At 40.2% G+C, this 16,165-nt stretch overlaps 1 protein-coding gene across 1 annotated transcript in view; it reads right to left on the bottom strand.

The window, feature by feature from the left end:
- tgfbr1b (transforming growth factor, beta receptor 1 b) overlaps positions 1-14,732 on the bottom strand; it is a 59,925-nt gene extending 45,193 nt beyond the window's left edge. Inside the window, exon 1 of the mRNA XM_058059606.2 lies at positions 14,603-14,732. Coding sequence (XP_057915589.2) covers positions 14,603-14,666 — 64 coding nt within the window. The 5' untranslated portion in view covers positions 14,667-14,732. The remainder of the gene's footprint in view (positions 1-14,602) is intronic.
- Positions 14,733-16,165: the final 1,433 nt, after the last annotated feature.

Raw genomic sequence — 16,165 nt, 5'->3', positions numbered from 1 at the left:
CAGACTTAACTAACTAGCTGGGCGCACGGCAACCGAACTTCTCCTTTTTTCCCTATCGTTCCTCTTCTTTGGTCCCAAAACGCCCGCTCCAAGACCGCGAGCTGAACATGACTGCCCCCCAGCGTCCATGCATGAAACTACAGCCCGGAATACAACACACACGCAACGCTACAGTATTATTTATTTTATTATTTTATTTATTTGAGATTCTCATGTGATGCCACAAAAGATTACATGATATCATTATGGCAGTCTTTTCATTTTACATGGGGTAAGTTCGGGCAAGTAGTTCTCACCTTAAGGATTCCCTATGGGCAAGTCATTTTGGTTTTTAATGTAGAGTCCTGCTCGTGTTGCCACTCAATGAGATACAAGCTTGTGTGCAGAGTGCGCAGTTGTACTCGCTGACGTACAGCTAATGGATCCTGGAGCAATGCAGTAAAGAATATGCAAGTGTTGTCCCACTTGTGCGTTAAAATACGTATTTTTTTGTTTGTATGTATGCATCGTAACGGCGCATTGAATTCCCACTCATTTGTTAATACTACCCTATTACAATGTTCTTATTACTTCCGTATTGTTTTGTGCCCCTTAATCAAGTGTGCAGCTATGGATGTTCATCTTATTACATTTGTAGCTGTGTCCATATGTGTGAATGTTTGTCTGTCTATATGTGCCCCGCAATTGGTTGGCAACCAGTCCAGAGTGTACCCCAACTACCGCCCGAGGTCAGCTGGGATAGGCTCTAGCAAACCCCCGGGACCCAAGTAAGGATTAGAGGCAAAGAAAATGGATGGATGGAAGAAATTTCAACATTTCTTCTGCGCTCCTATATTGTTTCATTCAGGAGCACCTGTGCTCTTAGTGAAAAAGCTAAGCGTACAGGCCTGCATACACAGCCACATACACATTTCATAGAAAACCACATCAGACAGTTTTCAGACACGACTCATTTGACATTATATTATCAATGTCGAGTCAATGACACTGATAAACTGACTATTACACAACTTTCTTAGTGTGCATACAAGAATAGAGTGTATCTGATATGCTTGTGGAAAGGCAATATAAAATGGCAGACTTACAAGGCCACTCTTACAGTACAGTTGACAATCTCAGACAAAGCTTTAAAAGACACCAGTTAGAGAAGCAGACAAAACATGGACCAATAGTCTCTTAGATTTCAACCAAGGCTGCTGTGTTCTGATCCATTTTCAAATAGAATATTTTTGCATTTCAACAATCAGATATAATAAAGAATAAGCTTATGTTCCAAAATGTGAATTATGTAATATCTATTCAGGCTTAGAAGTTTCATGCGGGTTTTTTTTTCTGTTCTTTGAAGATACATAGGTGCTGAGGCATGTTTACTTGTATTTACTAAAATTGATTTTATCCAACTTGCACCAAATTAAAAATTTTTAACCAAAAATATACGAACACCACTGCTGTTTAATATGATAATATTGATATGTTATCAATAGTGGTCAAAAAAACGATTGGACTACTTTCAAATTGGAAAAAAAAATATTAGAATGTTGTATTCTTGTGTTAAACCATGCCAAAGTTACAGATAATGAGGTTTGCACATTTGAAAGTGAGTCCTGGAAGATGTTTGGGATGGCTCACTCGTTTCAAAAGGCGTGGTAAAACTGCCCTTTTGTGATGTAACAGAGGGGCAGACTTCGGGCCTGTGACCAATCCCAGCGGAGTGGCCCGTGGGTAGAATAAATTAAAACAGAACGTATTGCCAGCAAGCACAAATCAAAGGAAATGCAGCTGGGATAGGTGCAGATTCTGCTAAATCTAAAAAGTTGTCTGTGCGGTTTCTTATGTGTAGCTGCTTCATAGGAGACAACAACTCAATAAAAATGTTGGGAAAATGATCGTTATAGGTCCCCTTTAGCAGTGCTGTATTTATTATTTTCTTATTGTTTTTTGTGCCATACCAATCCCTTACCTCATCTTGTTACGTTTGTAGCTTGCCGCTTGCTCCATTGTTTACACTTGGGATCAGCTGTGCTTTGCACACCCCTTCACTACACGGAGTAATCAGAGATCCCCGTTGAGATATGGAGGAGAGGCTGCATCAGGAGTGAACAGCAAAAAGACGGTATAAAGGTTGTTGTGTATATCAACCATGTTTAACCATCACGCGGAATGTGAGATGAAAGCATTAACGGCGCGAACCTGGCTACAGAGAGAATACGTGGGTGCAACATGATTGCAGATTAGATTAACTTTTTCTATATTTATTTAAAGATAATATACTATTTCATTTCAGCAGCTATTCTGCAAGATTGACATTTTAATAAAAATTTGCTTTTGTCTAATCTCACTTCGTGGAAAAAATAAGGGCATACTGTAATGATTTGTTTTGTAACTCTCCTGCTGGGCCTCTTTTTCAGTGCACCTCAACTGGCAGTAGACGGGCCACTCCAAACACACTTGTTCCTCATTTACCATCCGACTACTTAAGCTGCATGCTCAGGCCAGCCTTCCACCAAACAGTCCCTCATGTAACCCTTCGCTTCACGTTCCCCATACCCGGACTCATGTATGAACTCGTTACCCTGCTTTATGGTGCATTGTCTGTGTTTGTAAGTACCTGCCTGTAGGAAGTTTATACGGTTTTAGCAGTGTTTTTTTTTTTTTGCCTTGTGCGTAATCTCGTTCTGCCTGTCTGCGACAGTGTTTCTAGCCCTTGGACTTGTTCTCTGTTTGTTGTTTATGTTATGTTGTACTTTTTCCCTCTGTGATGACACCTTTTGTTACAGTAAATTTTTTTTTGTTTTGTGTTCCACCCAATATTTTTGGGTTCCAGACCAGCTCATTCCTAGTTCATGACAATATATTTCATATATCGATATGCAACCTAAATATATCCGGATATGAGTTTTGGACCATATCATCCAGCCCTATCACTGAGGCACCAAACTGTGTTTGTCAAGAAGCATGTATGCCATCTCTCAATGGGATGCTTCTGTCAAAAGAATGACAGATCTTTTGAAACACTATTGTTCACTTCAAGCCAATGAAAGAAAAACAAAAAGGTCTTCTTCCAGTAAATAAGGTCTTTAGATAATGTTTTATACTATTACTATTTATCACAACATAAACACATTCCAAAGTAACTCTTATTAAAATATTCATTTCATTTTCTGCATGTTAAAAGTCGCATTTGTTTGACTGAACTGTCCTAATACTGTAAATAAAAGCACATCCTCATTGCTGTGGCATGACAGCATGAAAATGGATGAGAAACTTGGCAGGCAGACCAACAAGAGAGGCCAAGAGATACGTGGCAGAGTCCGATATTCCAAGATCGATTGGTTTGTATGTAAAACCACTGATATAAGCTCCAGTACTTTAGAGTCCACATGGCCACAGCAACAGCGTGTGCTAACTTGGTAACAAAAAAGCAAGGCATAGGAGTACTGACGGCTCTGTGGCAGTATGTTTCAAAGGCAGCCTCCACCCCTTGGAAAATAGTTTTAAGTTAAAACAATTTTAAGTAATGCAGTGTATGGATGGACTTAGTATATGCTATAACAGTGGTGCCTATTACGGTGATCGCAAAAGTAGTGTTGGTCACCTGTCATCATCATATTGTCAAGAAAGTCTGTCTGTGTCTTTATAGATGTCATACGCCATCAGCCAGCTGACATTAGCCCACTCCAGATTTAAACAGGCAACCACACACAGATGATGCAACTTCAACTCATTGACTTTAACTTTGACTCATTGTCGTCTATCGATGTCTTTTCAAAAAGTAACGTTTTTTGAAATATCTATATTTCTGTTAAGCACGATATCAAAAACAAGCATATCGTTCATATCGATATAGACTGGATTTGAGGCAGAGGTGTCATGTTTCAGCGCCCTGCCTCCTGCAGCATTTTTAGTGATTAATAGTGCTTTATTAATTACTCACTTATTGGTTTGTGCCATATTCATCGTATTATGTTTGTAGCTTGTTGACATTCAAGACAGCTGTTAGCTTTGATCATCCCTTCGCTACGGCGAGCGATTGGATATCCCCATGGAGATATGGAGTCCTTAATTGTCCTAAGAATTATTGCAGTTTGTCAACTAGCGTTGGGCGATATTTTTTTTTATATATATACACAACGATATATAGGAAAGTGACTTATACTGGTATAGATGATGAAGCAAAGAAGCTGAGTTATGATTGCGAACTGTGGCGGATACATAAGATGAATCACACACGGAACTCACTTCTGTGATCTTCATTTAAAATAAGAGCGCCGTTTGCCCCATGGCTGCGTAAACAAAACAAGTGGAAAAAATAATGTATGGCACAATAATGTGCAGGGAAAATATCGCTTAGAGCCCAGTATGACAACTCTACGAAAGTCATAACACCGAAGAGAACAGTATCTTCGCAGAGCAAATCTGTTCGGCATGTAAGGAACGGCATCTAAATCAACAACACCGCAACATACTGCATCAAAGAAAGAATATTTAAAAAGGTACTGTGGGCATACTGCCCTGCCCCCACCTCATTCCTTAATTCATTCGAGTGAGTGAATGAGTGTGCAAGGAAATCAGCACATTCCCTTTTTTTCTGAAAGACCTTTCACCTTCCAGTCACTTCCATAGGTCAAGGTCCACACAAACCACATCTACCCTGCCCCCATCCAATAAGCCAGTTTCTTTATGGCCAGTCCTTTGTCCATAACAGATGTGGTCTCACCAATTGTTAGTTCATGCTTATGCGGGGCACGGGGAGCAGACCATCAGGAATAATTTGCTGGAGCCAAAGCTGAGCAGGTGTCTCACACTATCCCATGACCAGATACTGTCCTTGCCACAGGACGTGCGTTTGGATTGAGTGCAAAACAAGCGAACCTAAAGGAAATTAAACACACACTATCTGCAATAGAATACTATAATGGAGCATACAAATACAAAAGGCCAAAAAAAGTCACAACTGACTGGTGGAGTGCATGGTATGTGTTCATATTGTAACTTTCCGACAGACAGTAAGCCAGAGCTGCTTTTTAGAAGTTTTTAGTTTATTTACAGACCACAGGATACAGGCAGTGCAAAATTAACGTACACCAACAACAGAACAAAAGTCCCACAGCATAACTCACTGACTCCTCCCCGTGAATAACATTACTGAACCGTAACTGTCACTGCTAAAATAACCCACTGTGTTACAATGCTATACGTACGTATTTCCCTGCAAACCTAAAAATAGAATTTTAAATCGCATTACAAAAAGCAATGATGGGGGGTTGGGCTTATTCGCAATTAGACTATTTCCCCCAAGTAGTTTATTTAGTAGTACTTGTATTTGCTGATTTTTTTTTCTTTTGCTCGCAATTACAGTTTGTGACACATCCTTCAGAAAACGGCATGGCACTTACTTTACCATCAAAGATAAAATACATCAGCTTTCAGAAACCTTTTTGTTAACTAAACAAAGATGAGGGTGGGGATGGTCATACAATTGAGGCCGGGAAGGGAAGCAGGCAGTACAACTGTCGCTGGTCTTATAAATATGCAGCAGTTTGATCGAAAGCTTGAATAGCAAGCACCCCGACAGCTGCACCAAAATGAAAGACACACATAGAAGCCAACAAATGTCAATTTCAATTTCATAGGGTTGTCAGAATGCCAGAATTCCAGTAGTCAATACGAGGCCTGTTGCGATAATCAATGAATTAATCACACGATTAATAACAGCAAACCTGATCATTTTGCCGGCCTCAATATATTGACAATATATTGACATGTGCGTGTTTATTTTCCTCCTCTCCTCATCTAGCAGACAGGATGACATGAGGGCTCAGAGTTCCCCTTGGATTTTTTTAAGCTGTGGTGGAGGGCCGCATGGCCCTCAAATTTTCCTTCTCTTGAGCAACAGAAGAACCAACTGCGTTCGAACGCTAGCATGTACATATGAAAAACAGTGATTATTGCAAGCGATAAAAAGATATCTGAATACAACACAATTAAATACATGCATTTGTACGCTTGTGTCTTCGTTGGAATAGGTGTGTATGCTATGTCAGTTGGTTCTTCTGTTGCAGGCATGTGTTTGGCCAGCTATGTGGGACGGGTTGAGCATGACCTGTGAACCAGGAAGAGCGGGAATCGGTGTGTGTGCTGTGCTCTGGTGGTGGAAGTGTGAAAAATAAAGTTGACTGGAAGCAGCCGTTCGCCGTGTTCTTTTTTGGTATTGAAATCCTTAAGCAAAGATTGATTTAAGCTGGGGCGGCACGGCGGTCTAGTGGTTAGCGCACAGACCTCACAGCTAGGAGACCTCGGCCATCTCTGTGTGGAGTTTGCATGTTCTCCCTGTGCATGCGTGGTTTTTCTCCGGGTACTCCGGTTTCCTCCCACATTCCAAAAACATGCTAGGTTAATTGGCCACTCCAGATTGTCCATAGGTATGAATGTGAGTGTGAATGGTTGTTTGTCTATATGTGCCCTGTGATTGGCTGGCGACCAGTCCAGGGTGTACCCCGCCTCTCGCCCGAAGACAGCTGGGATAGGCTCCAGCACCCCCGCGACCCTCGTGAGGAAAAAGCAGTAGAAAATGAATGAATGAATGATTTAAGCTGCTCGACATTGTTCTATAGTGTAATATCTATGACTTTGTGTGTTGGGCCTTTAAGAGGGCGGGGCTTGGAAAGTGACTGTGCCACGTCACAGGTGAGAGAGTGAGACTGGGTGTGACGCTAGGGGAGTGAGAGTCTGGAGAGAGCGCTAGCGAGGAGCGAATGGCGTGCGTGTGTTGGCGTGGGTTGTGGCCCACAGTAGCCCAGGTGTGAGTGAACTGTTGACCACTGTTAATAAAGCGATTGAAGTGCATCGGCGACGTGAGTGTCTTCCTTACCTCAACCAGGGGCATTACAATACTATAGAACAATGTCGAGTGCATTATTGCCCACTTTTAATGCAGTTCGGCGCAGGATCGGATATATCGACAGTCCGGTTATATCGATATTTTTTCTGACTCCCGACAATATCGATATAACGAGACTTTACTGTATTTTCAAGCGCATATATTGCATGCACTTGGCGTTCATGTTTCCTATTTCAAAGCAGGTGGCAATATTTCAACTAAGTTTAACTGTTAGAGGCTAATTAAAAGTTGATAACATACTCTTGCATTGGGAGAGGGGTACCGCGACTGCAGGGTCCTCTGGCAACACAAAGCTGCCCGGGAGATGCCTGTCTGTAAATCATGTGGCGGAAAAATACATCGGCGAACCCACGCACATATCGGCCTGATATATCGTGCAAAGTGGGTGCTTATTTTAAAATTTTATACTACATAAATATTACTCATCTAGTCTATTTTGTGTATGACTTTACACATAAACATTCTAATCAAAAAGACACAAGTATATGCACACAAGCACCTGCGCAACACAGTGCAATGGCTCATCTACTGCACAGTTTCATTTCACAAATAAAATTCAAGACCAGGCAGCCCTAAAATGTGTTATTTTGAAATATCTTTATTGAAAAAAAAGTAAGTCAAAACAATCATTTTTAAACCATACAATATAACACAATGAAAGGTGAACATGCGTATTTAAAATAAGTAACAACAAATGTGGAATTCTTACTAAATAAATAATAAATAAATTGCAGTTCTCAATGAAGTCTACTATGGCTAATCCTTAAACTAAAGTCACCACACAGTATTTTTAAAATTTATATTTTATTAAAAAAAAACAATGCAAACAAGTGAGCCAAGAAAGAGATAACATAAATAATTTAAAATAATTGTCTCAATACCAAATTCAGCTGGATAATAATTGTCCTACAAAGTATTGACGATAAACTACATTATTGTCAACATTATTTTGAGACCTTTTTATTGATGAACATATGCCATATTAATCAGAGAAGTAAAAGCAATAATACCTTGGTTTAGCACTAAAACAAACTAATTTTAGCTCAGGGGCCGCATGGAGGAAAATCTACTTCCATGTGGGCCGTGAGGCTAACTTTTCTTATGGGATGTCAGCCTGCACACATTGCTACTAAATGAAGCCTGTGCTTGCGATTAAAATGTAGTTACCCATGCAATTCCAACTGCCTATGGAAGATATGTATGACACTCTTCTTTTGTTCACGCAGACATGCGAGAAACCACGTACTTATTTTGAAGGCCAGTCACAGAATTTCTGTGTGTGTGGAGAATGTGTATTTACGGCGAGGACAAGCTACTTTCAAAAATAAACATGCTTCTCATATTTTTTCCCCACTCAGAACTTCCACATCTTCACCAGGCACTGTAAAATGTTCCTTACATTAAAGCTGTAAAATACAACGTGGTGAAAATATACTCATCGTCACACAACCACACAATCTAATCCCTGCCAGCTTTGACTCATGCCCTGATGTTGCGGTTGTGAGTCTAGATTCATCTTGATGCGTTTGTATTTGTGGGTTTTATTAATGTTCAACTTCACCCCATATGTTGTTCCCCAGGTGCAATGAATGCACCATCATTATTTTGCCTTTTGTATTGAATACAGACGGAAGTCGTGAGGCACATACAACTACTAGTAAAACAGCATGGACGTTCGCACGCAAAGCAGCAGCAACAGCAGCAGCAACGGCAGCACGACAAACATGCATACCCCCTTCAAAAAAAGCGTCAGCAACGGCAGCACGACAAACATGCAGACCCCTTCAAAAAAGCGGCACCACAACACGGACAAGTCCACCGCCGCCTCCCCGTCGAGATCCTCGTCGGACACCAGGGAAAAATCAAGCAAATCAGGTCAGAGGATCTTCCACTGCTTTCCAAATTGTCCAGGAGCTATTTGTCCGTCCCTACAACAAGCGTTCCCTCTAAACGAGTGTTCAGCACAGCAGGTGACATTAGAACAGCAGAGCGCAGTTGGCTTCTTCCTGAATTTTGAAACAATTTTAAAAAGGATATAAGTTGTTTTACACTTTCTGCTCCTCACTACTGTATTAGACTACCCTCTAGTGCATTCATATTAGCAGTGTGTTTTGCAGATATGAATATAAACAAACTAACAAACTTATAAACAAATATAAACTATTTATTCACTTCCATGAATAAATAAGAGGACAACCATTTCTCTTGGAACATTTGGTACTCTGCATCCACTTTTCTCTTTTTTGACAGAGACATATTGGGATAATGAGGGTGCCAAAGCACATGATGTTAAACGTGGAAACTGTAATAGTTCACGCGAGTAAAACATAAGGTGGCCGACTGCACTTAACTTGCTCTGTGCCGGTATAAACAATTTGCTCGCTTAGCAAGTGTGCTGCGCTAAGCTAACCCAACCCAGCTAGCTTTCACTGGCTCTATTGCTGTTCACGAGCTCAAGCTTGGTAACAAGTCTTTCAAAGCTTTTCTGCCAACGCCAATGTTACCAGGTGCCACCTCTACATGTTTAGTTCAGGAAAGGGCTGGATAGAGTATGTGAGGACATACAGCAGTGCTCGAGTGGTCTGCTTGGAAAATATTTCCCCACATGTTCCTTCTCCTCACAGTTACAGTATTTCATTCACTCTGTCAATTTCTACGAGATTCCGCATTTAAGAATAGTTTCCTTTTTTATTGACCAATTCCGTCCACAATTCAGTTAAAACGTAAATTGTAGAGCACTACAATACACTGTAATTTCTCAAGAGTATTTAACAAATTGGAATGTCAAGAACCTTCAAATAAAATTAAACAAAACAACATAAGTGATATTAAAAAGCCAAAAAACCCCAATGGAAAAAAAACTTTTCGCAAAAATAACACTTGACCTCGCTTGTCCTGGTGGAATACAATGGAAGGTTCAACACGTCTTCTTTCACTTGTTTATACAGTTCAGGAATTGCTGGTTGTGTACGTTCTCCCAGGCAATTCCTACTGTCTGTCAAACATGTCCCAAAATGTTGTCTTTTCAACTGTATCGATTGTATTCTTTTGCAGTGTAGGAAGAGACACTGTCTGTGGGCAAGCACCATTTTGTGCTTTTTCGTTTTACATTTACTACTTTGCTGATCAGACGCCTCAGCAAATGTTGACTGTCTGGACAAAGGCTCCGGTGAACTTCCACACTGCGCTGTGGCGGCTGAGAAACCATGGTTTTTGTGCCTTCATTCATCTCAGCATTTGCTTGTTAACTTTCTAACTGCTAGCACTCTGTCTATCCACAAACTAGTAGCCCCGCCTCCACATACTGGGGGACAAAGAGGCTGACAGGAGGGCTCACTCTCTTTGTTCATTCCACTATACTGTAGGACCAACGCGAACAGACACATGCAGAGTGCCCCCTCTCGTCATCTAGCATGCGTGGTACAGTGAGATGACAAAAACAGAAACAGGAAAAAAATTGTCAACTTTGTAACTAGTTTTGCAGTAACAAATGTGGAACACGTGACTGCTCATTGAAAAAGTTTGTCAAAAGCCCATTGTAATACAAGACATCAAATCATTAGCAGCGAATGGCACTTTTTACAAATGTGAACAGGCTTACACCGTCTGCTCAAGGGTTCAAGCAAAAGCCTGCCACACAATGATGATATCAACAATCAAATATATGTATAACAACAAAAATGCACCTCAATAATAGGAAAATAAGTGACATCACATCCTTCTTCTTCAGTCTCCGAAAGGATTGTTTAAAAAAAGAGCCAATATCTGACATCCCAAGCTATATTGTATGAATATACAGCCAAGGTAGCACAAATGATAACATTAGCCACGTATACATGAGGAGTTTTTCCTCTTTCCGAATGGAATCTTTTCCTAAAACAAATGTATACATGGAAAGAAATATTCCAATCTCTTGTCTACATGCACCGCTATATTCAAACAGAATAGTCAATGGTGCATGCGCAGGAAAGCGTAAACATCAACATCATGTGATACCGGCTTCCCCGAGTTTTTATTTCACTTGTTGGAATAATTCCATACTGCGAGTTTTTCGTTCATTCAGTCTTGAAATTTTGTTTGGATCAAAAACAAACTTTGCGCAGCAGTCCAGTGCCGCTTGCTCACCTCTATCTTTAAAACTGAAAAACGTCTCAAGCTGGGTGTTACGTCATGTCTGAGCGTGCGCTAAAAGAACGCACCCGGGATAAATTTAAACAGGAAAAGATAAATTCAATCTTGATAATATTTTATAATTAAACTCGGGATATGTTTTATATATAGTATATATACTGTATATATACAGTATAGCCTGTATATGATATATACTAGTATATATATATATATGATATATACTGTGTGTATATATATATATATATATATATATATATATTTTTTTTTTTTTTTCTTTTCGAAGAAAAACTGGACTTGGGAATAAAGTATAGAATGGTTTAGATTCCGTTCCACAGATGGCGGTAATGCACACCGAAAGAAAAGGTACAAGGTACAAGATACCTCAATCGGATTGGGGAAAGGAATATTCCACCCCTGTGAATCAGATTATATATTCATTCGGATTAGCAATTTTCTTTTGAAATGAGGTGTATACAAAAGATTAAATTCTTTCCGCTTGAGCAATAAACCGAATGCAATTGGAATATTTGGGTCCATGTATACGTGGCTAATGAGTGACCTGACATTCACCTTTGTAGAAAACCGTGGATTTTTATGCTTTTTATGATACGACATGCCCTCTCACTGCTATTTCAGAGAAAGCTCTACGAGCGCTTCTTAAGAATACTGAGACACTTTGTTTACATGTCTGCCAGGTAGTTGAGTTGCAGTGTCGTTTTACATTACATTTTTATTTAATAGCGCATATGGAAAACATTTTTATGACAATATGTTTTGTTTACGCAGACATGGGGCAAACGGCGCTCTTAATTTGAAGGACAGTCATGGAAGTATGTTAAAGAATTAAAACACAATGTGGTGAAAATATACTCAGAGCCCTAGTTGCACACGCAGACACTACTTGGCATCCTAAATTAAGCCAACTCCTACTAGATTCTATTCACACTCTATACAAGGAGATTAAGCCAGCTTTTGGGGTTTGACTTTTGCCTAATTCAGTTTATGGAAAATATATCGGGATAAACATTGTATATCGATATTTGACCAAAATATATCAGAATGCAAGTTTTGGTCCATATCACCCATATCCTCTAAAAAAAACCTCGATCAACGTTGCATCATTTAATATACATGCTATGATCATGCATTAACACGTACACCAATGATAACATGTAATAGTTGCAGTATCTTGCCATATTTTGATCATTTAAAACACTACGGAAACTTCTTTGAGGTGCATTGATACACACACTTACACTAGTCCTGTCCTGTCAACAACACAACACAGCAGCGACAACACTTACGATGTCCGCTCTCCTTGGAATGGCTGTGTGTTCCAGCACAAGATGTGTGCTCCAGTCCTCAGATAAAAAAATGCTGAGTCTTTGTAGCGAAATTGAGAGCTAGGTATCCACACCGTCTGTGAATGATGCCGAGACGAGCAATTAGCCATGCGTCGATATTCTCCAGACACTTTGTTGTCTTATAAGTCTAGATGAGCCTTGGGAAGTGAAAGACAACAGACTTATATATGCATGCGTATGGTTTGGTGTATCACGTGGTTGTGTGTGCATGTCTTACACCAGATGTAATACACAATGTGCACCTTTTGTATTAAATTTTTTCATTCAAGAGAGTATATCTGGATACAACTATTTACACATCTGGCATGTGGACACTATTTTTTTCAACTTGTTGCCTTCTTGTGTGGAAGCAGCCTAAGTGAACAGCGACTTAATAATGAAGATGGCGTACCATTACACTCCGATTGTTTTGTATTCTTAAAAGGAGGTTAACACGATGCACAGACAAATGAGGCTGGATGCTGGGAGACTTGGAGAGAAGTGACAGAGCACACGGACATAGCCTATAGGCTAGGATGGGATGTGCAATAGTGACAGATCACTGCCTGTGTTTGGATGTGTGTGGCTGTTTTACTTTCGTGAGTCGATACATCCCCACTAACAATGCAACAAGCTTTGGTGTGCTGCTGTTAATAGGCATAAGCAGCGCTTGCTTTCCTTCTTTCCTCATAGAAACATGGAACACTTTAAGGTATACACAGTGTTTTCCATGAAATTCCCAACTTACAATCTAACATACAGTCATATCTTTAATATGCAGGTGTGTTTAATGTGCACTGATTTTAAATCTATACCCATATTGCATTCCGTCGTAAAAAAATGCAGCAAACCCCCAGCCATGACAATCCTATTGCAGGACAAAGCATGTGGAATTTGCCTCCCTTCTGTGTGTCCCAAAGGCAACATATCAATTTGATAATGGCCCCGATTGTGAGGCAACGGGGTGTTATGTGAGGACATGGCTCTGCTTTTGGCAATGGGGAGGTTCTGATCAGCCTCCATGGATGTGTGTGAAAAGCATGATTCGGCTCCCATGCTCGCTACACAAAGGGAAGACACACAAAGAAAATGCTTGAGTCTGCCATTCAATGAAAATAACGCTTACAACCAAGATGTCAACAATTCGGATAGGACATCTCCTTTTTTAATTACACATTAAGTAATGAAAATAGCCAAGCACCAATATGCTGCAAATGGGTGTGTTACACGCATAAACGGATGGCAGGTGACTGTGAATAAATCAACGCAGAATCGCACTCATCAGTCATGAATATTAAGTTAACCAAGGTTAATCCCTGAACTAAGCAAGATTCCAAATGTATCCACACGTTTTTAGGACTCATGAATGTCACGGTGTAAGCGACTACCACTATACATTTGCAACTGCATTATGCTCCCATTGAGACACACACCAGCACTAAAAACTAAATATTACAAGGCAGCAAATACGAAAAGAGTCGTAGCGGTCGTGACAAAAAGCACGTTTCTTAACATAACGTGGCTCGGCGAATACGTGGGGGAGGTGAGTAACGTTTATTTTAAAATATGTATAAAAGTTAACACAAAATTAATCAGGAACGGATCACAAAAGCTCAACAGAGGGTCAGTGGCACATAGCAGGATACAAACTGACGTTTCACACAAACTTCATGAGTCTAGATGAGGAGGAAACGAGACATTTCCAGTTACCAGACTCATAAATGATTTGCACTGCATGGCAACTTGTAAACAACGTCGCATCGAGACAAAAAGGTTAAACTGGAAAAAAGTAGAATACCGCATTCATCCCTGTGGCGATGAGTTAATTTACGACGTAAATGAACAACCGCAGTTTGACAAATAGCAAACATCCACCACTGCTATACTGACAACTTTGTATTTGACAAAGTGGACACTGGTCGCAAAACATTAACCAAAAGTTTAGCAAAAAAAAAAAACCTTTACCCCAGAATTAAGTTGTTGGCCCAATAAGATTGGAGTGCCTTTGATGTTATTGTTTAGTTTTTTCACAGACAAAAAAACATTCAACAGACGGGCAGCCGCAGGCTAGCCACCGACCCTGCGCCATCTTAGTTTCACACACACCGCTTCTTCAGCTTTCTTAAACAAAGACATGTTCTTGCTAGCTGCCTACAACAGTGTAACTCTGTGGAAACATGGGAAAACCACCAAACACAACCAGATATATTAGATTTACGGCACTTACCGTTGGTTTCTTGTATCATTGCTGCGAAAAGCAGGACAAGTAAAAGATATGGTATTGTACCCATCGTGGCTCCAGACCAGACTGGAAGCAGATTTCTAACTTCTCCTTGCGCTGCGGAAGAGGTGGGCGGCAATTGGTTGATAGAGTTGCAAGTCCCGCCTACATAGTGAAACAGGCGAAACTCATTGGTTAAGAAGACCTGCACATCCCGCCTATTGAAAATCATTCTCCACCTCTGTAAACAAACACTGCTGCCATTCACATTAATTACAAAATAATGACTTTAACACATGTGTACTATTCTGTAATCAAAATTCGTATTTCTTTATAAAATATTATGTACAACCAATTTTTAACTAATCTATTTCGTCTTTTTTACTCTCTGCTTTCTGTAAATTATTCATTAGTTATTCCTAGTTACTACAGGATTTTAAAGCTCACCAGCTTCAAATAAAGTTTCCGCGAAAAATTAAACAAAAAATCTCAGTTAAGCTACTGACAAAAGGGAGAGAATGTCACACGTGTCAGACCAAGAGGCAGTGTCACGGTGGCTTTGAGGGAACATATCGTAATGATAATATCAGCAAAGACAGATAATATTCTTCCTGCTGTTGTTCACCATGGATTCGATTTTTTTCAATGACATGCTGTGGCTGCACCCATGTGCGTTGTCCATAGAATGTCTGTCACTATAAACACACTTATACAACTAACAGAGGCAGACAGCCTCAAAGACATCCATGTATTGTCCTAAAGTTATAACCCTTCCTTTGTTCCATCATCTCCCATTTGCTGTCTGAAGCAGTCATACAGGGTCCCATCCCCCACCTTAGCATGCTCTGTGTGGACAGAGATTGATGGTGGACGATTACTTGCTGTCCAGTTGAACCCTCCACATCACTAGATGCACACTGTGCATGAACATAGAGATGTTCAACACTGGCATCAAGCATTCCCAAATCATTTATTAAAAGTTGGAATTTTATGAATTATTATTTAATTTTTAGCAACTGAAATTCCTTACTGGCTAAAATACATCATTAGTAGTTGCAGCTTGTAGCTTGTTTTTAAAATGTCTGCTTTTAACATACAGCCATATGTGTTGGATCCCAAATCCAATCCGGATTTAGTCTGGACAGTCTGAAGTTTCTCAAGAAATTAGGTTACTTCATGACAAAGTAGCTTTAGCATTTTAGCGTTTTCTACAGCATGGGTAATCGAATGTGGCCGCTAAACGGCTTTTAGCAACTGTTTATGTATCCTGTATCCAAGCACTTTTGCTCCATGACTTACATAAAATAAACACAGTACACTGATAAATGTTACTTAATGCTTGCTCAGTCCACACGACCAAGTAACACTGGAAAGGAGTCGGAGCATTTCTTTTGCCGGTAGTGGTGTCTTTAGGAATTGTAAACAAATGTGGCATTGCTAACAAGTAAACAGAGGAGCAGCGCTTGGGCAAGGGTGGGGGAAGCAGAGCGTAGGGGAGGGCAGAGCGCTTATCCGCTTACAGACATGCCCATATAAGGAAGTCCACCCCTCTGTTACCACGCCTTTTGA

The sequence above is a fragment of the Doryrhamphus excisus genome, linkage group LG5 (genome assembly GCF_037039965.1).
Source record: "Doryrhamphus excisus strain RoL-2023G ecotype Guam linkage group LG5, RoL_Dexc_Guam_v1.1, whole genome shotgun sequence".
Taxonomy (NCBI): domain Eukaryota; kingdom Metazoa; phylum Chordata; class Actinopteri; order Syngnathiformes; family Syngnathidae; genus Doryrhamphus; species Doryrhamphus excisus.
The sequence above is the reverse complement of the archived record's forward strand: the minus strand, read 5'-3'. Positions and strand labels throughout refer to the sequence as shown.